The 18,234-nt window shown below is 49.0% G+C and overlaps 1 protein-coding gene across 1 annotated transcript; it reads right to left on the bottom strand.

Annotated features, from left to right (window-relative positions):
* Positions 1-273: 273 nt before the first annotated feature.
* UPK1A (uroplakin 1A) lies at positions 274-17,959 on the bottom strand. Its single transcript, XM_078608066.1, has 8 exons — positions 17,854-17,959; positions 16,779-16,852; positions 10,416-10,616; positions 7,680-7,754; positions 6,870-6,971; positions 4,630-4,815; positions 3,377-3,460; positions 274-2,994 (listed from the first exon to the last, which is right to left on the bottom strand). The coding sequence occupies exons 2-8, from the start codon at positions 16,842-16,844 to the stop codon at positions 2,950-2,952; spliced, it is 759 nt and encodes a 252-aa protein (XP_078464192.1). The 5' UTR covers positions 16,845-16,852; positions 17,854-17,959; the 3' UTR covers positions 274-2,949.
* Positions 17,960-18,234: the final 275 nt, after the last annotated feature.

Here is an 18,234-nt window from a genome sequence, read left to right as displayed (position 1 = left end):
GGATACGAGAGGGGACCCATAGCCTCGGGCGGCGATGGGTTCCGTGTGTGAAGTCCGGTGCAGGTTCACAACTCTACTTGAGGTCATTGCCGCACAGAGCCTAAAGAGGTGCGCTCCTGGTAAATGCGGCCAAACGCTGGTGACAATCGTTTAGGGTTTAGAAAAAAAATAAATCGGTCCTCGTTCGAACAGCCTCGGTAAACAGCCACCCCTAGCCTCCCACAACCTCGGCGAAAGGTTCCAATTAAAACGCAACTGCCGTCAACAGCCCAGTTCAAAATAGAACATTTATTGAGATATATATATACGTATTATTATAATCAGTGTACATAATGCTTACAAATATAGAAATCGCACGACTGTTTAAAAAAAAACGACCCAAAATCCCGGACTGACAAGTGCGCACGCGAGGTGTCGAAATGCACGACGACCTTCACGACTCCCCCTGCCAGTTTCAGGGAAGGTGTCGAAATCGATGAGGCCACCCCACCCCCACCCAGTTCAACGTTGCCAACGTTAGTTGGGACGGTTGACCCAATGGGCCAACACGCCGTGGGGCCCAACACGCTGCACGCTGTACCGGGCAATCGGCCACCTTCGGAGACCTCGCGACAACCACGATGCTGGCAGGGCCTTCAGCTCTGGGAGACAAACTATGACCGACCACTCAACCTGCACGGGTCCAATTTTCCAAGTTCGATTGACGCCGCGTGGACCGATTCGCGTGGACGTGTTCGCCCCCATGGTTTGTTCGGTCAAGTTTAAAATATGTTTCATCTCGCCGGACGACAAAACACGCACCACAACGCCAGGAGGTGAAAACACAACAGAATTTATCCGCAATGTCATTATTACGCCTCCGACACACCCCCAAATCATAAATCAGTCTACTTCGATTTACCTGAATATTTTACGATTACAACGGTACTTACTTTGTTAAGACTAAATTGTAGGTATGAAGATTACACACAGACAAGAAAAAGGGGACTACTCTACAAATATCATCACCATATAATATACGCTACACAAAACACGGTGTAATTGCGGTTGCAAACCACTTCAAGAAAAACTAAAAAAAAAGAATGCCACCCAAAGAACCCGAACTGGCTCGTGTCTCGCCGCAGCGCCGCATGATCCGGATCGTCAACCCCCACGCACGCGAGACTCTGAAGCTTCGAGAGCGGAAAGGACCAAAACAAAATCGACTTTCAGGTGGCACCAAAACATTGCGAGCGCCACAAACGGTCCCGGCGTTTCGCAGCGCAGCGGACGCCACATCGCCAGGGCGCTGCGGACGGCGATTGCAAAAGGAGACTTCGAAGCCTTTTTATTTTTAATCTCCCCCTCTCTTTAACGAAGCTTTTAAAAAAAAAAAAGACACGTCAGGTCAGACACCCGTGGCTCCGGGTACACGCAGAGCGCGTATAGCGACAAGGTAACAGCCGTCCGTCTGAACGTTGGGTCGCGTCCACGTCGAGGAGGTATGTACACGCGTGTGAGAGACAGAGAGAGAGACACAGAGACAGACAGAGAGACAGAGAGACAGGGAGGGAGAGAGAGACAGGGAGAGAGAGACATCACGGGAGCTGCGGCGCCGCAGTGCTCAGATTTGGGCGGCACGGTTTCACGATGGCAAAATCGGAGTCAATTACTTAATCCCTCAAAAAAAATAATCATTGGGTTTAAAAACAAGGCAGACCCAGACCCAGCCCCACCCCCTAGCCCCACGAGGTTCGGTGGTCTTCTTCTCGATGATCACGAAAACGAAAAACTACAGACGACCGTTCTTTGGCACGATTTAAACGAACTGCGGTGGACACAAGAACGAACAAAAACGGTCGATGGTCGTGCGCGCCGCAAACATGAAACGCCGGGGGCATCCGACGTAGGCATGTGGTTGGAACCGTTGCTGGCTAGAGACCCACACCGCCACCTCCCCCGAGCTCCGACAGTGATAACTGGGCACACGTTTCTTGCAAACCGATGTCCATAACGCGACCGTTACAAAGGTGTTTTACATCCTTCGCGAGTGGCTTGCGAATTGACATTCGGGTGGCGTGCCATCACACGATGGGCTACAACACATCGGCAACAACTGCAGCGCTTCGCAGTGCAGCGACATCATCGGAGTGCCGGTCGATGGAAGGAATTGGAAATTCAGCCGCATGAGAAACCGCTTCCTCACCCCGCCAGTCCTCGCTCTCTCGATGGGTTTCTTGCGCCGACTGAAGCCGATTGTGACTCGTGGAAACTTTAGATTCGGGATGACGAAGCTCCCGTAGATTGGAGTTAAAGAAAATAATTTGGTGTGACGAATAGTTGTAATGAGTATACAAAAGGCGACCGTGTCTACGTGGGGGTTATAATGCGTTGTGTTGGGCACGTTCTGGGAACGGGCTCAAACAGCTGGACAAACAAAGAGCTCTCCGATGCATGCTCAAGGTCGCGCCGTGCATCATTGGGCACGGTGTCCGACGTTTCGAGCCCACGTGCTTCTTCACGGGACCGAATTGTCGGACATCGTGTCGAACAACCTAAAAGACGCATCGGAGAGCTATAACGGCACAACCGCAAAAACACTACCTCCCGTAGCTGTACATATCCTTTATTAAAAACGCCGCCGACGTATCAGTACAAGTGTTCTCACCATACCACCGCCCAGTAAACATGGAACGTTGGTCCAACGTTGCACGTTCACCAGGTGGATGTTATGCCGCTCGCCATTAAAACAACAGCGGAGACACACAACCAACAGACACGATCTGGAACGACGGCGCTTTCAAAACGAATTACTGCGATATCCACAGGGTGGGTCAGGGTGAGTGGCTCGGGCGAATGGGTCAGGTCACGATGAGTGTGCCGGGAACGTGGGAAGGCTGTCAGTTGCAAGAGGGTTGTTGAGCCGGTGGTGCAGGAGGTTCTCCTCCGTGGCGGTTGAGCTGGTGTCCTTTATGCGACCGTGTACAGGTACATGGCTCCAACGAGAACGAAGAACTGCAGACACGGCATGGCACCGCGCGCGCAAGCCACGATGACACACACATCACGGTACCACACGTACAGGCACGCACACACGCACACCACGTGAGACACACACACACAAGCCACGTTAACGGCAAATCATTACAGCAATATAATAACAAATACAAATCACGAACAAGGACAATTTTTTGTTGTCGTCTGGCCAATTCAATTATTGAGCATTCTTAATGCTGCTACTGCTGCAGCTGACGACTGTTATACCGTTGATGGATAACAATGGTGAAAAACAATTATGATACGATGCATTTGGTGATAATGCCAATGATGGTGGTGGTGGTGGTGATGACAACAATCACGACGACGGCGTTTGAGCGACGCAGCATCCAGTACGTACCGTGAAGCAGAGGATGGCGAATCCGAACCAGGCGACGCCCCACGTGTAGCGATTCACGGCCGCGCTAAAGTAATCGAAGCAGCCCTGTGGGATGCAGTCGCCACCGTTATTACCTCGGGTGCACAGCGAGCGACTTCGTGGGGTGGTCGCTAGCCCAACCACCCCCCAACCACCCCCCCCACCAAACCTCATTTACCAGCGAGAGAGCTTCAGACTATCCCAGAGGTTTTTTTGGAAATGTTTGCGGGTTGCGGCTCGACAGCTGGTCGCAGAAGTTGCCCGGCAACGTGGAGTGCCATACACCGCACTCGCGCGGTACGACCCCAAATTGCATCGCAGCGAGAGAGCACCAAGGTTGTCACTGGCGCAGGGCACGGTGGACCGACAAACGCCATCACACCGGTTCACTGATCGCACCAAGCCATCACGCGCGCTCTGCAGCTGGCGAACCGCTCACAACTTCAGGGGAGGTCTCGCCGTACGGGCTGAAAGAAACCAGCTTTGATTGAAAACTAATTGCTTTAAAACTGCCTTCTGTTGTTTAGTGGTGTTGGCCTCTCCCCGCACCTCCGATGAGCACGCTTGGCTACGTACGGTGTGGAAGACGCTCAACATATCAGTTTAACAGGTAGGCGTTCGTGACCAATATTATCCACAAGGGATTTCTGTTGTTGTGGGTTTACCCTCCAGCTCACCGATGTGCGCCGAACAAGAAACTAATTTGCATGTTTTGTTTACATGACGGACCTCACCAATTGGCTGTCGGGTGGTGGCGGGTTTTTCAAGGCGTAAAAATGTACGCGATCCAACCTAAAAAAGTCCACTGTTGTTCCACATACATATGAAAGATAATTCGGGTAAATAGGTTTAAGAGGGTAGGCAGCTAAACTCCATCAGCACTGCACATTCCCTGCACGGACTGCACCGACCACGAAGAGCACTCCGAGCGACACGACCGTGACAAAGCGCCACAGCGGCTCGGAGATGTTAACTACCTCGCCTGGTATACAGGAGGTCGTGGGGTCACGATCCCGACCCTGACACCTCGCTGTATATTTGGAGCTTGCATGTCTCTCTCTCCCTGTGGTCGCGTGTATTTTTCTCCGGGCGCTCCAGTCCCCCCCCCTCCCCCCACTATGAATGTCCACACGACAACAAGCCAGTGGGGGGCCCCTTACCGGGTAAAAATAAAAAAATTTTTATCACTCGTCGCGGCGCGAGCGACGCGATGGCCACCGCGTCTGCATCCTCACCGCGGTGTTCACGTATCCGTCCATGCCGAGGCGGCAGTAGGTGATGTTCAGCGGCGGACCGTCCTTGCTCAGCACGCAGCAGTGCATGGGCCACGGGAAGTTGACGTCGTCGTTGTTGTGAGCTTCGGAAAACTTGGAGGTGTACGTGAGCCAGTCCGTGGGACCGTTGGAGCCGCAACACTTTTGCTGTGTTCGAAGCACGGACGTTCAGGGGTGCCGCACAGATGGAAAAAAGGATGAGTGGACGGACAGATAACTCGATGGATATACAGTTGTATGGATTGGACAGCTAAACGAACGAAACAAAAACAACACACGCACACACAATGCAACCCGGCATTGGCCAAACAACGCTATGTTGAAAGACTATGCCGCAAATGACTCAATTGGAATTACACAGCAGCAATTTGGCTACTGCCCCATCACCCCCCCCTTCTCCCCCCACTCCAAAAACAAAACTTGGCAGGACACCATCTGAAAAAAAAAAACTTCTTGAGACCCGGTGGCTTTCCGGAGCAAACAAGCAAAGTACTAAAATAATAAGAAAAAACGACATTAAGTCATGGGACAGAGAGACGAGTTATATCATTCGCCCTTCCCCTCGTGCTATGACAGTATGTGGATATCGAGTGACTTGCAGAGATTTGGGAGGCGTTACCACAGTGGGTTTGCAGATCGGCGCGACCTTTCGTACACAGCGCAGGCGTGAAAGCACAATGCTTGAGCTTAAAACAAATTCAACTGAACTTAAACTATTTTTATTTAGCAGGTAACACCCACCCGGCTACGTAGCTCTTTTTTAGCAGGTAACACCCACAAACGATAACTCATCATGGAGCGGCTCATCACGTGGACGTTTAGAGCGGCCAAATACTCTGAACGCACGCCGATTCTAAGTGTGGAGGGACAAAAATCTGAGGACCTGGAGAAAAATGCACGCGACCACGGGGAGAACGTCCAAACTCCATATATACAGGCGTCAGGGTTGGGATGGAACCCACGGCACCCTGTATACCAGGCGAGATAGTTAACATCTCGCCACCGCAGCACCCATATACAACAGGGTGCTTGAAAAAAAATGTTACACTTATATGGGACTATCGTTTTGAATGGAAAAAGTCAAAGAGTACTCCACTAGTTCGCCATCGTTGTCAACGCGTGCCTGAAATCTTCTCCAGGTGGTCTCCAGAGCCCGGAGGCAGCACATTTCTAGCGGTATTGTTGCAAATTCTCCATAGTGTTAACATTTTTTTGAAGCACCATGTATATGTGTAATGACAGAGTTACACCTGCCGGCCTGTAGGGGTAATTACGGTTATGGCTGCATGACATAATGCCTTATCATAAGGGGAGCGTATCTGGGGTAAAGGTGAAGGGCGGAGTCAGTCGAGAAGCTCCGGGAACCTGCCCGAAGGTTCTGGAAAGGGGGCGTGGCTAGAGGTGGAGCTTGGCCACGGCCGGCAGATATTGGAGGGACTGAACCAGCGGTTCGGGGCTGTTAGTGTGGGACCTGCGTCCTGGCTGCGATGCTGCTCATCGTCAACTCTTCGTCTTCGACCACGTGGCTGTTCTTCTGCAAGATCAGCTCCGTCGCCGCCGCTAGGCTCGTCAACCAGCCAGCGTAGCGCATGACGGAGATGGGCTGCGTGGTAGGATACCTTATGTGTAGCTGCGTTACGAAGTGTATCGCCCCGTGTGCTCTTAATAAAGAAGCAGCCTTCTACTCGACGCGTCTCGGAAGTCACTCACTACATATTTATGGTTCGCCGCGACACCTCGCAACTCTTTGAAAGTATCCCGCCCTTATGCGCAAAACCGCTGCAGTGTCGCGATCGACAATCGGGAAGTCCCAAATCTTTAGAATCGTTGACACGTTGTCAAAATCGGGGCAGACATCTTTTCGCCGACCTGACCAGGGGAATCGTGGTCTCATTTGCCTATCCGGGATCCATCAAGTCACCAATAATAATTATAGTTGTAGTCGAGTATATTTGATATTTGCGCCGCTCATACAGCAGAGAGACTATCACGAAATGTGACTTTACCGTCCTCTAGATAATTATTTTTGTATTTTTAAATGATCTGGCCATCAAGGAGACTCCGGACGAGGCCGCAACGCCATCACCGATCGACCCGACGGAAGAGCCCGGCGAAGCGATCCGGTGGATGTATCTCTCCACCTCCCCCCCACCTCTTCACCACAGCACTGTGACCACGCGTACAGCATGGCCGTGGCTCACCTCTCGCATGAACATGTTCCACGTTTCCGTGTAGGCTGGGTAGGTGTCGCTCGGGTACTCCGTCAGCATTTGCTTCAGCAGGAAGTTTTTGTCGCCCACCAGCTGTGGGGTAGGGGCAGCGTGGGAGGACGAGGTAGGGAGGGGAGCAAGCAACATGGAATTAAAAGGATGGTGGCTCGCGCGGATGAGAGGGTACGACGCCTCCACCGCCCCCCCATTCCCCGCACGTCGCTGCGCTATTTAGAAGGCGGGTAACACGTGTGAATGCATCGCTCCAAACATTTCATAGCTCAGTTCGGGAAAAACTATTGTAAAAAACAAGTAAAACTCCACCACCCCCCGCTCCGCTAAAATCACACACTCGTGGGGTCTAACAACGTAGCTGGAGCATCTCGGCATGGTTGGCGATGTACGGTGCGAAATAAGTTCTACGTACATAAGAAACAAAAGCTTTTGGTTCCCATTTGTGAATAACCCCACCCTTGCTGCTGGCATCATCAACTTCACTATGAAATGCCTACACAAGGGGATGATACCAGCCCCGCCCTCTCTAGTGGCCCGCACCACACCAGACTGCCTTTGTCTCCCCAGTGCTGAATGTTTAAACACACTGCAGCACCAGGCATTCATTCGAGGTGAAGCCGACCTAAAGGGGAGAGGCCCAGGAAGGGTGTGGAAATATAGATCCATCACCGATGTTGGCCACAAGTGGGAATTGAACCCGGATCGCCGGGTGCGCTGCACAGTGCGCCAACCACTACATTGCCACTCCTCCACACACACGCACACAGGCACGCAGAGGACACTCACGTAGTCTCGTTGCGTGAACGAGGTAATGCAGGACGCCGACTCGAACGCGAAGACGACCAGCATGCACACGATGTACTGCAGAGGCACGGGGGGGGACACAGACGCACACCCAAATGAGTGACACACAGACGCACACCCAGGTGAGACGGACACACCAGGTGAGTGCAGGTCCTTGCGTAGGCAGGTGAGCGGCTATTGCCTAGGCGAGGAAAAAGTCGTTGGGCTGGCAGGGTGGCCCAAAAATCAGGGCAGATGGGGTTATTTAAAATGTTTTAACAAATGTTCAAACTAACTTCCACTCATTAATGCGTGCACGAATTATCTTTTGAAATGAATTTAGTGCGTGGTTTTAGGTCTCAATTCATCCCGTGGCTCTTGCTCGAGTTTTCTAACCGACAGATTTGAGGTGACCCCACAGGAAGGAGAAAAAATTAACCCGTAAAAACTAAGTTTTTCACTATAAATCCTTTATATGCGTGGCATCGGTTTTATTTTATTATTAATTTCTGTTTTTCTTGAGTAAGAGTTTCATTTTTATCACATTGGTATTTTAAATTAAATATTTGTTTTTTTCCTAAAAAGTGGAAAATTTTGGAAAAACATTTTCACGAAAATAAATTGTCACGCACAACGAGTCTGTGTGCAAAATGTCAGCTTGATTGGATCACGGGAAGTGGGTTAAAAAACGACCGAAAGATTTGCACGGTCGTAAGCGCGCAAGCAAGCAAGCAAGCGAACTTAATATAAAGGATTTAAAAATAGATGTGAATTACGACAATCGATAAAGTATTAACTTTAACAAACAACATTTGTATCTAGATTTGAAGTTTTCGTGACTGCAGGGATCCATACTCTTTGGTTCTTTCGGTAAAGTCACGTAGGGAGAAAATTTAACAAATTAGATCACGACGTTTCGAGTGCAACACAAGCGTCCGTCATCAGGTGGGACAACCACAGCAAGAAACAATTGTTGAAGTGGGCAAAAGGGCTGCTGTAACAAGAGGCCATATAGGTAAGAGAGGGGGGAGGAGCCAGGGAGGAGAGAGAGAGAGAGGGTGGGGGTGTGGGGTAGGGGGAGTGGGGTTCTGCAAGCTCCGATACGAGCACGACAACATGCCGGTGCTGGGGGGTAGGAAGCTGAAGAAACTGGAGATGCGGATTTCTCAACATTTTTAAGGTAGTAACATCAGCAAAAATGAGCGCTTTGAACTCACAAAATTGAAAAAGAGGGATGACATAGCCATCCTCTCAGCCGACAAGGGCAATGCTACTGTCATCATGGATAAAGCCACATACAACAACAAAATCCAGGACCTTCTTAATGATGGCAGCTACACCAAAATCAACAAACATCCTACTAACAGCCCGACTACAAAACCAACGATATCATTACCAGTTCGACTTCTCTAATCAAACCAGTCAAACGGCTCTCACGAAAACCTTCTGCTGCCAGACCACCCAGATTCTATGGTATTCCTAAGATCCATAAAGAAGGCACTACACCTACCTACAAGCTGGCCGTTTTCTGTCTGATACCTTGCTTCCATTCACTGGCAAGATGACCTCAGCAGTGCATAACTCAGCTCACTTGGTCTCTCTAATCAAGGGCATTTCACTGTCTCCCAGATTATTTTCTCGTCAGCTTTGATGTTCTTTCTCTGTTCACCAAGGCTCCTGTGCCTGACACCTTAGCAATAATTGAAGATTTAGTCCAACATGGACTGAACTCTGATGTTCCTTACCAACACTTACTTCACCTGGAATGGTACTTTCTACAAACAAAATGAAGGTACCCCCATGGGTTCCCCCCTTACCACCAGTGATAGCGAATGTTTTCATGGACAAATTTGAAACGGATGCCACCAGACATCCACCCTACGTCCTTCCTTGTGGAAGAGATATGTGGATGACACTTTCGTCATTTGGCCACATGGCCTGCCAGCACTGAACCAATTTCTCACCCACATTAATTCTATACACCCATCCATCAAATTCACCATCGAAGTGGAGAAGGATGGTAAGCTACCATTCCTGGATGTTTGTTTGAGAAGAGACCTGATGGCTCTTTGGGACACTGTCTACAGGAAAGCCACCCACACAGATTCCTATCCGAAACCTGATTCCCACCACCATCCGGCACAGAAGAATTCCCTCATAAAAACACTACACCATAGGGCCCACTGCATTTCTGACTAACACCACCTAGCCAGTGAACTGGAACACGTACACCAGGCCCTTAAGATTAATGGATATTCAGACCACATTATCCGCCAAGCTGTTTCTCCAACCATGGAGAAACAACCCCCTGAGACGCCGATCAAAACCATCACGTTACCATACATAGCAGGCGTTACCAAAAATATTTCCAAAATCTTAAACAAACACAAGATCTAGGTCCGATTCAGTACAATACACAAAATCCGTGATCTAATCCCATCTGTGAAGGATGTCATTCCTGACATGGAGTCTTACAAACTAAGTTGCACCTGTGGTGATTGTTACATTGGGGAAACGACATGTCTTGTGTTGCGCCCGAAACGTCGTGATTTAAAATTAAAATGTTTTAATCTCAGCGTTTAAATAAATTAAATAATACCCTAATGCACCCTTCAGTTTGGGGCCACCCTGCATAATAATCAACGTCGGCTCTCTCCCAGTGCACAGTTCTCTTTGCCGACCGGAGAAAATCCTTCTCGGGAGCGAGCGATGGGGCCCCAACGCGTGAGCGAGCCGTACCCCAAGCAGGAGCTTCCGTGTCATGCGCAGCGCGGCGATGATCCCCACGAAGCCCAGCAGGAAGAACGCCATGCCCGTGAAGATGGCGATCCACGCGCCGGCGAAGACGTCGTCGTTGTGCGCCATGCCGAGGATGGGGTACACCTTATAGCCATCGGTCACCACCCAGATGGTCACGGCGGTCAGCGTGATGCCACACAGCTGGGGCGGTGGAGGCGGTGGGGGAGAGCCAACATGGAGGGAAATAAGAGCGAGGCAAACAGAATCAGAACCAGAATGTTTATTTATACTGGTTGAATCTGACGAGCTATAAAGCTCTTTTTCAGAGATGTCCAGTTGAGCCTCCCAGTTTCTCGAAGAGGCTCAACTGGGGACACACGGGGAAGATGGCAGCCACACCCACTCTTGCATAGCCACCGCCCACGCACTCGCGAGCACCTTCCCACGCGGCTACACGGCGAGAGACCGTGACACCTCCTCGCCCTGTCCGACTCGTTCCTCATTGCGACCGCGCCGAGACCAGCAACCTCGCCGACTGCGCTTGAGAGCGGGTCAACTATATTTTGTATTTTTAAAATTGATGTTGTTTTTCTTCCCTCCAATTGCTACCAGAGTCGTGTCACTAAATTAACACATTTATTCATCTTCAATACAGCTTACAGAGGGCGTAATTTCAAGCCAGGGACGGTGCAGGTCGGCAAACTGGAAATAATTTCCGCACCATGCACACCATGTCTCTTGCGATGGATATGGTTACTCTTCGCATGCTTATTCCAGTCGACAAGCGAACCGGAAAACATCGAGTGAGAAATAGTCCTGGCCCAAACAAAACCCATGCCCAACCCTAACAATGAAAACAGATTTGTTGAATAATTGACAGCGATGTTTCCTCTTTTTCCAAACATCAAAGCCTTTGGCGGCGCACGTCATAAACTCAACATTTTCCTGCGACAAGTCTGAGACTTTACAAAACGGACAATACAATTACCGCGAGTCTTGAATCACATGCTAAATATAGTAATAGCACTGTGTCATGGTCAGAGTGTTCATAGAACATTATTTAAGAGCCGCAGAGTTGCAGCGTTTGGTATTTAAGGACAGACCGGTCGGACGACTAACTTTGCTCTCCAATTCCTCCCCAATGCGTTTACAGCGAGGAAAAACGAAGACAACCACGTAATTTTGTTAAAAAGATGTACTGTGATCTAGGGCACGGTTCATAATGGCCATGCCGGAGCACCCAGCAGGGTTCGCATGCAGCCGTGAGCTGCTCGCGATGAAACCGGTGTCTCAAAGCGCACCGCACCCGTCTCGGTTCGCTGTTGACGTCATGAAGAGGGGCCCCCACCCTTTTGTGACTTGTGTGGTTTTGCACTTAAATAAATGTGGACGCGCAATGCCGATTCGGAGTCGATTGAAATGAGAACTGAACCCGGCAATGCATCACAAAAGTGTAAAAAAATGACTGTTAAATCAGGAATATATATTTTTTACAACCGAATTGTTATCGGGCCCAATCAAATACTATTTATCCCGAGTGAGCTCAAGCTTCCTGTAAATCACGTGACTTCTGTGTGGGGATGACGATGGTTTGGTGTCCTTTTTAGAAAGCCAACTTTTATCAGAGGCATTCATCCAGCAGTGGATGAATAATGGCTTGTAATGATGATGATACGTTTCCATACATTGTATTATATTGCAGTCGTCGTAACAAGTCACAACTATTGCAAGGTTGAGAGAGTTCAAAATTCCGGTTCGGGCGTTGTCGATCCAGCCCACAGTCCCTCGAGGGCGATTAAAATTAGTACCTCTGTAATATCAAGACCTATCTCTTATGGGGCGTGGCTCGGCCGTGAAATAGGGGGTTTGAAAGCTCCACCACCGACTCAGCGCTGTGAAATGGGGAAATGAGCATTGCTGGCACTGCTCTTCAGAGACGGAAATTGCTTTTTGACCTTTGAAGGATGAATATCTGGACGTGCCTACCACTTCACACTTCTGTGATCCATTGCTTGAGATTTGTAAAAAGCTCCCCGACCCTCTGGCACTGTGCAGTCGTCACTGACGGCAGTGCAGCAAGTGGGGTTTGTCAGGACCCATGTGTCTGGAGCGTTGAGTCTCGTCTGCTTGGGTACATGGTGGGGTTTCTCCGCGACGACCTCTGGTTCTCTCCCACATTATGCAACTCTAGAAAATAAAAAAACTGGCCAAACACGGTGACTTCAGCAGCGATTCTCCTGCAAAAATGAAACTCGGTACGGCTTTCCTCGGGGTAAATTACGTTATTATTTATCTTTAACAGAATTTGGCACAAGGAGGGCATTTACGCAGGGACAGCAGCACACAATCTGTACAGAACATACACTGCAAACTATCCGATGCAGGGGGTTTGTCTGCTTTAAAAAATTCTAATGGTAAACTATATAAACTAATAACTAAATAATATTGTATTTTACCAGGTAAAGCCCACCGAGCAATATAGCTCTTTTTCAGAAGCGACGTGGCTATCACAGATGCTAGCTCACTCAATTAAGTGGCCCACTTGTGGCAATTTATTGCAGCCAAATACTGTAAACGCATGTGGATTCTAAATGCGCGGGGCAAAACCGGAGGACCCGGAGAAGAATCCACGGGGAGAAAGACATGCAAACAACAAATATACAGCAGGCGTCAAGGGTTGGGATCGAACCCACGACCCCCTGTATACCAGGCGAGGGAGTTAACATCTCGCCACACACATCACGTGGAGGGGACTACATGTGGGCCCCATCATCATGGAAGCCGACTGACAGCATAAGAACACGAAGAATATTATTCGTTAAGCAAAAGGGAGTTGGGCAAACATCGCAATGTCTAACGACTTGCCTAAAACAATCTGAGATACTCGGGGAGGCTTCCATGCTTGCGTGATAACCTACAGGTTGGTCCAGATTGTCTTGTGACCAACCCCCCCCCCCCCCCCCACTATTTAATTATCTAAAACTTAATAGTATTGTGAAGTAAGGCTCTTTGAAAATGTACATTGCGAGTGAGCAATTGCGTCAATCAATTTGTCATGTCTGTATTTTCTAAATGTGGTTTGTGAAAATCCACATGCTGGTACAAACAGAACCCCCGCCCCCCCACAACAACAACAACAAACCCAACTCTGGACAGAGCACGGGTGGTTTTTGAGCGCGTTGGCCAACATCTTCAGAGAGCTTTAACACAAAAAAACCCTGTATACGTGAGCTCCACAAATCACGGAATGTCACGTCACCACCAGAGTGAGAACCCCACCCCACAATCAAATGGCACCGCATTTCTCAAGAGATTTTAACACGCGACAAGCGAGAGGGGAGAATCAAAGAATGCCTGGGGGTCATTTGGAACGGGGGTGGGGGGGGATCAAATGTGGGTTGGGGTGGGTGGGGTGGGGGTGATGGTGGGTGGGTGAGGGTAAAATGCCGCAGTGCTGCAGGGTGCGCGTGAAGGGAGGGAATGTCGCGGGACCAGTTTGACACGTTTCTACGCAAAAAAACGTCGGAACAAGAGCCGCATTTATATTCAAAAAGTTCGTGCCGGAGACGCGCCCGTACCCCAAAGCCAAACCCACCCCTGCCGCCGTCCCCGAATGGCCATCGAATCGACGCCGTGTTAAACATCACGCCGCGAATAGTGTACACGAGAGATATATACTATGGACAGGGGGGACACATTACCTGCTCGTCTAGTCTTCTACCACAAGGACGACAATAATCATCATCTTGCGCGACGTCTCACGTGGGGAAGCGGGCCCCCTCGTTTATAAACATCAGGCAGTTCATCGACCGGTGTTGGGTTACGCAAGCCTGACTGCTGATGACGCTGGGTTTTTTTGTAATTAAACCATTTTTTATTTATCAGGTAACACCCATGGAGCTACTCTGTATAGCTATTTTTCAGAAGCCAACTGGCCACAAATGATTGCTCAACCAAGTGGCTGATCACGTGGACATTTATAGCAGCCAAATACTCTGAAGGCGTGTTTCTAAATGAACACACCGAAAGTCGAAGTCGGTCTGGGCACAGAGTTTTTGCTTGGATTGAACCACTGGCTGCTGAAGATATGTACCCCCAGAAGGCCGTGGGGCCGATGGATGGCATGTAAAAAAAAAAGTATATTATGTGTAGAGACATACATGTGTATGGAGGCAGTCAGCTTATCTAATTTGGTACTAAAATATCGGCTTGGTAAACTGACATCCGAGAGCCATAGGATGAACCGTGTCCAAATAGTTTGAAATTCTTACCCATCTAAGGCTGCCTGTTTGCAAACAGTTTACCAAAATCTAATCGTACAGCAAAATAAAAGACTTTAAAAAAAATGTATATATGGATAAATATTACATCACATGCTTGACAGGGATGGATTAAGAATGGGTGGGTGGGGGCTTCAGCTTTGGATTGAACCTGGTTAATGCGCGGTTAAACTTTTACTTATATTATAAATTGGTTGCGTTGGCAAATATGCACCAGGCATCAACCATAAAACCCCAGCTCTATCTCTAGAGAGGAATTGAATCGCAACTGGGCTCTTACTTGGTTAGAAATTAAGGCCATCTCTAAATTGGCAATTGTAAAATTTTTAACATAACCTTAAGATTGCAGTCTGGACACTATCCTAACACTTGCTAACCACAGCAGCACATTACTCATCCACGATGCTGTATTCAGCAAAGGTCGCTTTTTATTTATAGTAAGACGGATGGGTTTTACCCTGATCATTTGCATATTTCTGATTATTATTATTTGCACATACTTGTATAGCCCTTTCAATCAATTCACTGCTAGAGGGGTTCTTTAAACGCAGCGTGGGCGTTGGGGTCATTTGATCATCCTCTGGTAAAGACGGGGGAGCACAGCAGTACAGCAACACCTCCATGTGCCAAGTAGATGCGCTCATGAAGCTTTGTTCGTATATTGAAAAACATTCGTACTTTGAAGATACGTTTCCCAGCCTTTGTAACTTACCATGTAATGCTATAAACAATTTATAACTTAACATTAATATTGTATACAACGACATTATATTTAAAAAACTCAATGTTAAACAAATGAAATAAACATTACGATGAGCAACGCTCCAGAATCCGGAGTACATCAGATCAACATTTTATTACGTCGCGATTTCAGTGCATTTGTTTGTTTTTTTGCTGTTTAAAGTAATGATGGTGAATCCAAACTTCCTTATACCGAAACTTCGTTGATCGAATGTACACGTGTATATGATGCGTCTTCGCTGCCCTCTGTTGCCCCCAAAGTAGCACTGCAGCAGCCTATAGCACCTGTTATTAGCGGTGGTGGAACACTGCATCTCGAGAATATCCCATTTCACCATCTAAAACAGTCATTTATAACATCTTTACGTTAAAATAGGCGCTCGAAATGTAATTGGCCATACATACGATAGTTTCAATAATCGATTTTGACTACTGGAGCGGTGACTTCAGGCGTGCTGGAATTATTTGGCCGCTTAATCAGTCACAGGTGTCACTGGCCAGAGTACTCGACTGACAATCCACAGGGGTACAAGTTCAATCCCCAGTCAGGCGCGGGTTTACGCTAAATTGACCATTCCTATCACCATCACCCACGATCATCATCGCTATAGCCACACTCGCCATCACCGCCCACCCTCGCTATCACCACACCTTCCATCACTATTCACCATCACTGCCACCCTCATCACCATCACTCTTGCGGTCGTGAAAAATAACGATCAAATTGTGGGAACTTTAGCAGTGGATGTTCTATGGAGGATATACATAACGCCTACCACGGCAATGTGGACGTTCCACTTCTAGCTCAGCAATGAGCTCCACACCACCCCCATTGCCTGATGGAGCAGGCAGATAGTGAGTTTATAATTTACTGCCTTCACTTGTTTCGACCGATAACGCAACAAAAACATGCTTTGCCGTAGGCGTCACGAGACGTAGCGTCCCATATGGGAACTGTTGCAGCTCGCCATCAGTGGGCCACCACGGCGAGTCCCGATGACCCAAGGAAGGTGGCCCAGCCCCATAGGACGACTTCCATATCAAGCCCCTTAAAACGAACTCTTTATCCTCAACAAAGGCACACACCCCCCACCGCCCCAGGCTCTGTATTTGTTTTTTTTTCTTGTGCAATCAGTGGTATCCAGGCCGTAGTTCATCAACTCGCTCGACTCGACAATCCGGGTTAACAGAACAAAACTAAAATCAACGCAGGCAGAAACCTGGAATTTTAATAACCCAACATCTCATCAGAGTACCTCCGACAGGGCCATTATGAGAACCTGTACCCCTTGAGCCACATGAGGCCCACTTGTAACAAAAAAAAAACCGTTGTCCTCCTTACCAAAATAATCACGTTGCCGATGATCACCAGCCACTGAATGCCGCCTGCGTTCGACTCCTTCGCCATGATTCCCCCTGGGAAGGAATAGGCGGCAGCGTTGTTATAGTCTCACAAGCTTGGCACCGTTTGCGAGCGCCTATCAAGAGGCTGGCCACGGCGCGCGAACGTTGCTGCAGCCGTGGGCCCACGGGACCACGCCCGCCGATGTTTGCGGACGGGCAGCCAGGCACGGGGAGATTTCACTTGAAGCGGAGAGATGAAAACCTCGCGGGGAAGGAGGATCCGAGCGGTTCGGATATCACTCGCCACCGATGTTATAGGTGGCGTGGGAATTGAACCCAGAGGGTTTGCGTAATGAAAAACAACGCGCACTCGTACACGAATTCTCATGCAAAGGAACACAATTACATTGACAAGACAAAGATCCCCCGTATAGCCTTAACAAACTGTTGGGGCAAGTGATGTTAGCGAGCACCGATGAAGGCCGGCACGGCACACGAGAGGGTGGGTGGCCAACACCACCCCCGGCCGCCTTTGTCTCCCCTAGTGACGATGTATTTAAGGCCGAGTCGACCTAGGAGAGGCCCAGAACCGGTACAGATAATCGTCACTGGTGTTGGCCGTGAGCGAGAATCGAACCCGGGTCACCAGGTTCGTAGCGCAGCGCGCGCTCATTGCTACACCGCCTCTCCCTTTTTACATTACACTTACAAACACGCCAACAAATGTACACACAGGCACGCATTCACGACAATGAACGCCACCACGCACCACAAATACACGCGTGCACATCTCGCAACGGGCACACGCAATGCAATAATCGTCGAACAGGCGTCAAAGTATTCACAATGCACCCAAATGATCTATCGTCAAAACGCGTTAGAAAGTTGCGAACGCATCGAATTGACATTGCAGTAAATCACATCGTCCCAAGCTTCGTGACCGCTCGCGATATTCACCATTGCCTCTGACATTACACGCCTTAGGTTATGAATCGAGTTTTATGGAAACACATTTTAGTCGTAACAACGCGGTTAGAGAGAGGAGCAGCAGCAGCAGCGGCAGCGGCAGCCACCTTGGTGACGGGATGAAGGTTGGAGAGAAGTTGGCTGCACAGCGAGAAAAAAAAATGCCACACCTGGTGGGCGAAGCGCAGGCGCGGGCCCCTTTATATACTCGCGTGACGTCACGCAGGTGAGAAAACAGGTGGGGACGGTGAGACGTTAGCGACAAGTGTGGGATCGTCAGCTCCTCTCCACCACCGAAAAACCTCCACCATCATCATCGTCATCGCCAGCCATGATCAATCCATTTCCATTTAAAGCTTTCGTGACTGCAGGGATTCATCTTCTTGGTTCTTTCGGTAAAGTCACGTAGAGAGAAATTAATACAATGATAAAAATAAAACATTTTTTATTAATAAAATAATAAAACTAAAACATATTTTAATTATTTT

Source organism: Lampetra planeri, chromosome 29 (genome assembly GCF_965212315.1).
Source record: "Lampetra planeri chromosome 29, kcLamPlan1.2.h2, whole genome shotgun sequence".
NCBI lineage: Eukaryota > Metazoa > Chordata > Hyperoartia > Petromyzontiformes > Petromyzontidae > Lampetra > Lampetra planeri.
The sequence above is the reverse complement of the archived record's forward strand: the minus strand, read 5'-3'. Positions and strand labels throughout refer to the sequence as shown.